General features: G+C 44.8%; 3 protein-coding genes across 3 annotated transcripts in view; 1 reads left to right on the plus strand and 2 right to left on the minus strand.

Annotated features, from left to right (window-relative positions):
• The window catches only part of ccdc40 (coiled-coil domain 40 molecular ruler complex subunit), a 13,054-nt gene extending 11,995 nt beyond the window's left edge, over positions 1-1,059 (minus strand). Inside the window, exons 1-3 of the mRNA XM_062536107.1 lie at positions 1,016-1,059; positions 548-684; positions 249-348 (exon numbers count right to left, since the gene is read on the minus strand). Coding sequence (XP_062392091.1) covers positions 249-348; positions 548-673 — 226 coding nt within the window. The 5' untranslated portion in view covers positions 674-684; positions 1,016-1,059. The remainder of the gene's footprint in view (positions 1-248; positions 349-547; positions 685-1,015) is intronic.
• LOC134094196 (peroxisomal sarcosine oxidase-like) overlaps positions 1-7,500 on the plus strand; it is a 284,404-nt gene that overhangs the window by 167,554 nt on the left and 109,350 nt on the right. The gene's annotated exons all lie outside the window — the stretch shown is intronic.
• The window catches only part of rhbdl3 (rhomboid, veinlet-like 3 (Drosophila)), a 51,653-nt gene continuing 45,800 nt past the window's right edge, over positions 1,648-7,500 (minus strand). Inside the window, exons 8-10 of the mRNA XM_062536118.1 lie at positions 5,749-5,849; positions 4,226-4,286; positions 1,648-3,496 (exon numbers count right to left, since the gene is read on the minus strand). Of these exons, the coding sequence (XP_062392102.1) occupies positions 3,225-3,496; positions 4,226-4,286; positions 5,749-5,849 (434 nt within the window). The 3' untranslated portion in view covers positions 1,648-3,224. The remainder of the gene's footprint in view (positions 3,497-4,225; positions 4,287-5,748; positions 5,850-7,500) is intronic.

Here is a 7,500-nt window from a genome sequence, read left to right on the forward strand (position 1 = left end):
CCATCCGACAAACGCCAACAAACACAGACGGCAGCCGCACACTGACCCGACTGTTGGCGTTTGTTGCCGTTTGGTGGCGTTTGTCGGAGCAGTGTGCAGAGGCCTTAAGGTAGACTGATGAGGCAGTCTGGATAAACAATGGAGGCTGTCCAATTCCAACCCTGCATCCTTGCCAATGCTGAACACCATCATTTCCAGATGTCTGCCCCTCAGCCTCTGAGTGGGGCTGGTCAGCGATAAGGAATTACCTGATCCACTTGGCTCCAGAAGTGCCAGCTCAGTGCCACTGGCTCCCATGAGGGAGTGGGACACGGTCTGATCGGTGCCCGCCTGCTCCTCTGAGCCACCCTGTGGACATATGTGAACCAAAATACACAACCTTACAGGCAGGATGGCAGCATCATCTGTTATGTTTATGGTTCTAGCAGATGCTTTTGTCCAAAGCTACTTACAATGACATCAATGAACATTACAATAACATACAGTATTAACCGTTCATAGCAGTCTCTATTGGCTCAGAAATACTATTGTTAGTAAAGCCTCTTGCCTCAGGGATGGGAACAGTGACTCCAGAATCTTCTGCAGCGTCAGGGGCATCTGACTGCCCACTGGTCTTCTCATCTGTGGGAGTCATTCTCACCTCCTCACCTCCTCCCTCACTTCCACCTTCCATTGCTCACTGCACTAAAGAAACATGGCAAACGATATAATAATTTTTGTGTCCTTCTTCTCAACAATGCCAAGTTCAGTATGGATAATATTACATGTAATGTTAACCTTATCTAGACTTCGTAACCATAACTAAATGATTAACTAGCGTAAGCTTACAGGGCATTATGTTAGCTTATGTTACGCTGCCTATCAAGCCTGTTGTCATGCCTCTGCATCAAATACTACACTCTGTGTGAATCTAACTAACTGGTATACATAATGTTAATGCAAACCGAAATATCCTAATCCTAATCAATATTAAATTAAGAGAAAAGAGTTACAAGCTAACGTTCACTGCTGTTACCTCAAGGCTCCGGTGTTTATCTGTGGTCCCTTGGTTGCTATGAGACGATACACATCCGGGGGGGCGTGCACCACTCAGTGCCTGAGTGCATCAGGCTCTATCAGAGAGGTAGTGCGGTTAGTAATCAAGGATCTTATCTTTGGTTCTGTGATGATTAGGCTGCCTTTTTCAGTTCAGACTCGCCATATAATGGCTCATAGACCTATTAATCTTCCAGTTCATATAACCAGAAAAATAATGTCGTCAAGTGGAATCTAGAAATGTGTTTGAAATAAGCTGACAGCATAGCAAAAAACTGCACATAGGCCTAGGCCTACAACCTCAATAGTTATAGTGTAAAAAAAAGGCAATGCCTTGGGAAAGTTTAAATGTTTGTAACAATAGTGGAAAATATTAAGGGAGATCCAGATTGGTAAACTACCTCCAGCTTTAGTAGCCTGCCTTTCAAATTGGATCGAGTCTACTGAACAGAGACAGTCATTGTTCAAGGTACAATGTATAAAAATGGAATGTCAGACTCTTATTTTAATATAAAGTTATTTAATGTGTTTCATATTTACATAACAAATCTACAAAATATGCACATATTAAAATAAAGTCAGCATTTGACTCTCAGCACTACAGCCCTTAATATGTAAAATGCTCAGTCTCCAACACTGTTTTATATTCATCACAGAATACAGTTATCATTATGACAGAACATAGCATATTAATAAAAACCAAACATTTGCAGTACGTTAAAATATTACTTTATTACCATAATGTATTCATATGGATCAGAGTACAGATACCTTAGCTATTAATGAGGTCAAAGGCCTGTATATGGAGCCTTTGAGGCGAGCTAGACTTGCATCAAATGTCTGCTTAAGTATTTGAGGTATGAGTTTGTAGTGCTTTTCAGTTTCCAACCAGAACAATCAAAAGGGAAGTCTTAGCTTAGCCATTGTGCTCTTCTTCACATGTACTGTATGTAGTCCTCTAAATACTTAAGCCACACATTTGACTCCAGTCTACATTGAGGTCAGCTTTCTCGAGTAGTTTTATAAGACATTGTGCATCCATTGTGAATGACACCTTTGTTATAACCTTAGCACCTTGTCACAGAACACTGACGAGTATCCAACACATTTTAGTGTCACTCACTACACTAACGGGTCACCTCACACAATCACATGCCATTGACTCAACAAAGTATAAATAGGTTTGCACACAGCATAGTGTTACAATTCAAGTCAAAAATGTGAGGGAGACAGTGTGCTAACGTTTACACAGTCTACATCAGAAAAAGGCAATTAAGTCAGATTTCCATAGATCAACATCATTTTTTTTTCAGGGGAAAATGATTAACTTCAGGGGGAGGGAGATTAACTCGTAACATGTGATTAACTTCAGGGGAGGGAGATGAACTCCCACGTACAATACAGCATGTCAAACCATTTACTCCAACTAAGTATGTAGTATGGGACTGAGTAACATAAATATGTATAGGTTAATTATGCCCCCACAAAAAGTGGGGGCATATATGAAAACGGTGGTGTCTTGTAACCGGTTGGTGTTCATATTACCAGAAGCACGGGTGACACGTGCATGAGCTATGTTGTCTGTATGAGATTGGCAACACTCCATTGTAAAGCAGAGCTATGTTTCTTGGCATGCTATATTCATTTATACAAAAATATATATTTCGACTCTCTTTTCACAGAAAAAAAAGAAGTGTTCCGTGTTCTCACAACACCTCAGAAATCCACACTCATATATGGAGAGAAACACATATATGGAGATTTTTCAACACTATGTAGCGAATGGGTCTTTGGAGTGGAATGACGGCTACATAAAACATACCGCGAAAGCTGCATCAAGACACTTCTACCCACGTCAGTCTAGTATTTCACAACAGATTATTCAGTATTCACCACATTAGTACTTGGTTTACATGTCAGACACCACTCTTGTTTGGCTTGACTTGTGCGGAACCCTTTGGGCTACAAGTCCAGGACGTCTTCACTTCAGCTGGATCCCTCTGTGTGTCCTAAAGCTGCTGGAGGAGGCACGAACATAACAGGCGCTGCTGCAGACTGTGTGCTAATTCAATACAGATGAGGTACTTGGCATTGGAGTGGCATAACAGCACACAGAGATTTTGTGCTCAGGAGCTGATAGGCTTGACTGTGCGCACTGTCTGTCTGTCTGTCTGTCTGCGCGAGACGCGTCACGGTGGAGGAGGTAGCTTGACGTCGAGCAGGCCGTACGCAAAGACGTTCCAGAAGACGCCGCACATGATGAAGAGCGTGTAGACGCAGAAGAAGATCCAGAAGAGCGACTGCTCCTGCAGACGCTGCTCGTAGTTCTGGAGCACCACCACGCCCAGGGTCAGGCCCACCGCCACGCCCCCGAGGTGGGCCACGAAGCTGGGGTTGGGGCAGGGCGGGAACGCCGGCGGGTAGAACCGGAGCCACACGGCACGGCCAAACTCCACACTCACTGAGAGAGACATCATGTGTGAGAGAGAGAGAGACAGAGAGAGACAGAGAAAGACAGAAACACTCATCTCAACAGGGACCCAGCTAGTAATATACAGTGGCACTTGAGTGGCACAGAGACTAATGGATCTGAGTGAAGAGACCAATCAGAAGTAGACATGTCTATGCCCATCCTGACTGTTTATAGGGTTAAAGCTCCCTCTACTGGGCTGGACAGTTATTGCTGCAGGTTTTCAACCCATATACCCACATGTCATTTTTAACCAGAAACAACTTTCCCCTTGCATCAATAAAAACACAATAAACATGCCTCATGCCATTTTTTTAACAATGGCATATTTCAAGTTTGGTTAATGACGCTGATAAACATGGGCAAAAAAAATAATCTACTGCATAGTCAGCATAATGCAATACATATGGTACATTGTCAGCAAGTAAATAGGTTACTCAGAATCAAATATGCTAAAATAACTGTTCCCATAAAAACCAAAAATCATGATTCAAGTAAAAGGCACTGTGAGTTTCCGCTGTCTTATCTTTGGCGAGGCCAGCAAAATGACAGCGTTATGGTCTATAAATAGCACAAGGGGTTATATTTACATCTACAATAAGGCCTGACAAGCATAAGGGTACATATTGGCTTACACAGTAGATAAACGGGAAGCAGCAGGATCCCTTGGAGACAGAGGGCCTTTCAATATTGAAGAAGACAAAGCAAAAGTGTACTCACTGCAAACTAGGGCCATGGCCATGCGGAAGAGCTTAAACTGGCACTGCATCCCCGACCAGTTCTGGGAAACAGAGACAGAGAGAAGGAGAATGATTAGACAGGAGACAGGAGACAGGAGATAGGAGACGGATAACGGAGACTGTGTTGATCTTTCCAGGACTGTTGTGGGAATACTAAACAGCTGGACACAGTCATGTATCAAACATCACAGATACAGGACACGTGTCTATCCGTATAGGATCCAGGATGCACCCCATTACCAACACCATAGACCTACGTATCTCTCTTCTGTCTTCTCATCTCTTTCTTTCTCTTTCCCTCTGCTCTTCTATCCTCCCATCACTCTTTCTCTCCCTTTCTCCTCTTGTCATCTCTCTCTCCCTCTTTCCTCTTCTATCCCCCCATCTGTCTCTCTCCCTCTTTCCTCTATCCCCATCTCTCTCCTCTCTTCTCCTCTTCTATCCTCCCATCTCCTCTCTCTCTCTCCTCTTCTCCTCTTCTATCCCCCATCTCTCTCTCTCTCTCTCTCTCTCTCTCTCCTCTCCTCATTGCTGATGCAGAGTCTCATTACAGGCGTGTGCAGGAGGGAGGGCAGGACTCTCGCTGACCCCACACTATTGTAGGCTGGCACACGTGCCTAAATATTTGATGACCAGGACCGACCCATTTATACGCTAACGGCTCCTCCTCCCAAGGTCTCGACCTTCACATTTGCAACCCACGTGCAGCTGCAGGGCCAGATGCCGGCCATAGTTACTGTATGTCTGGGGTCACGGACCAACTGACCGAATAGGTGGTCACCTCCTGCTGACTCTGAGACACACTTTCAGAGACTAGCTGGTTTGAAGGCAACCTAACTCAGTTTGGTAGGTATGGAACATCTATACAGGCAATGCAGTGAGCATACATCAGAGTGTACACACACACACACACACACAAATGCAAACACACACAAATACATACACACACAAATACATACGCGCGCACACACACACACACACACACACACACACACACACACACACACACACACACACACACACACACTCACAGCAGTATCTAACTGGCAGGAATGAAAGGAATCTGTGGGCAGAGAGCACCTGCTAGGCCTGTATATGCTGTGAGCAGACACATTGTGACAGAGCACTGGGCAATGACCTCCCCCAGCCATGGGGGAGATACCTGATCCGGGCACAGAAGGCCGACAGAGGGGAGAAGTGTGCTTTATATAGGATTACCTGGCCAACAGCATCCCTGCAACACAGCAGGATCACTCACTCTGGGCACAAGCTTACAGTGCAATACCAACAATCTTCACTAGGGGTGCTAGTGGTTCATTCACTGACTACAGCATCAGCTCAACCTCCAAGGCACTTTTACTACATTGTATGCTTGATAAAATATTACATATCAAAGATTTTTTTTTTTACATCATTGATACTTGTAAATTAGTAACTTAAAACATTATGAATATCATGAATGTCATTAATTATTTTCAAATTCTACATGTAAGGTCTGCTTACCATGACGATGTTGGCTAGATGTGCCGACACCAGAGCATAGACTCCTCCAGATGAGCCAACCACCGGCGCCGTCATGTCCGTCACAGACACGGCCAAAGACCCTGAGAACAGGAAGCGGTGTGATCAATAACTATTACCAGCAATAATAATAAACTATCCTCATTTCCATTGTCAATGGAAACCAAGTAAAGTAAACCAAGTAAAACCAACCATAGTTTTTACTGATGTACAGATGTACCATGATGCAGATGATATACACAATACAGTTCCTTCAGTCCACTTTCACAAGTCACAAGAGCAAGAACATCACATGGATAATACAGAAATATAGATAGATAGATACGTAGATAGATAGATAGATAGATAGATAGATAGATAGATATATACTTTATTGATCCCAAAGGGGAAATTGAAGATACAGAAATGCCCTCAAATATCTCCAGTTGGTAAGAACTGGACTTGAACTCTTCTAAATAGTGGAGGCTAAGTGCCTTCCGAATGCGCACTGCTTCAGGCCAAGCTGTAGCTCTGTGTCATGCTGAAAGTCAAATGCATAGTGACACGGTCCGTCGCTGGGCACCTATGGCCACATGCATCCCTGACTCAGCACGGCAGCTCGGCCAGCGTGTGGGTGATGGAGGCAGTATCGGGTTCCCCCTCAGGGGAGTCGGCCGCCGGGGAGAGGCCCTCCCTGGGACGCCTCCCTCCCGCTCCCCCCCCCCCACCCCCCGGCACATCCGGAACCATGCGTCTCCTGAGCTCAGCGTGAATTATTAATGCTAACCACACAACACGCACCTGCCAACACAGCAGCCGGGACCAGGGATCCACTGCTCAGCCCACATTGTTACAGTGATAAGATGAGTGTCTGTGTGTGTGTGTGTGAGAGAGAGCTTGAGTGTCTGTGTGTGTGTGTGTGTGTGTGTGTGTGTGTGTGTGTGTGTGTGTGAGAAAGAGAGAGTGAGAGAGAGCACGAGACAGAGATAGTTTGAGTGTCTAAGTTTGAGTGTGTGTGAGTGTGTGTGTGTGTGTGTGTGTGTGTGTGTGTATGTGAGAGAGAGCAGAGTGCATGTTGTACATTCTTGCTCCATGCCCCTAATGATTACTTATTAGTATGACACAGACAGAGCAAGGAGGAGCAGACGAGGAGGAGGAGAGAGAGAGAAAGAGAAGGAGAATTAACGGCACACCAATGGAGGATGATGCTCTACTTTCACTAATGGATCTGTGGAGTAATACAGGCCTAATCTGTCTCAATCAGGCTCCATGTAGAGAGGCAGCCGCAGCACACCTGAGCTAAAACAGCCTGCTTACCCGCACCTCTCCAGGTAACACTGAATCACACCTCCCCAGGTAACACAACCACACCTCCCCAGGTAACACTGAACCACACCTCCCCAGGTAACACTGAACCACACCTTCCCAGGTAACACCACCAGACTGCCCCAGGTAACACTGCATTTACGTCTGACTGGCAAGTTGATTGAGCGGAAGCAACATGGCCATTATGGCTTAATGAATCTGAATGTCAGTAATTTCTCACACATCGACACTAATGTTGAACAATCCTCAAGGCACAATCATGTCAATGTCTTAGTCAGTCTCAGGCATCAAATGAACAACTGGCGTGAATTTATTAGCTAAATCAGCACTTGCATCAACTGCAAAGCAAGAATGAATTACACTCAAATGACACACAGAACACAAATGGGTGTGCTATTGTGTGTGTATAATATATATGAAAGCGTAAAT

Source organism: Sardina pilchardus, chromosome 1 (genome assembly GCF_963854185.1).
Source record: "Sardina pilchardus chromosome 1, fSarPil1.1, whole genome shotgun sequence".
In the NCBI taxonomy this organism is placed as follows: Eukaryota; Metazoa; Chordata; class Actinopteri; order Clupeiformes; family Clupeidae; genus Sardina; species Sardina pilchardus.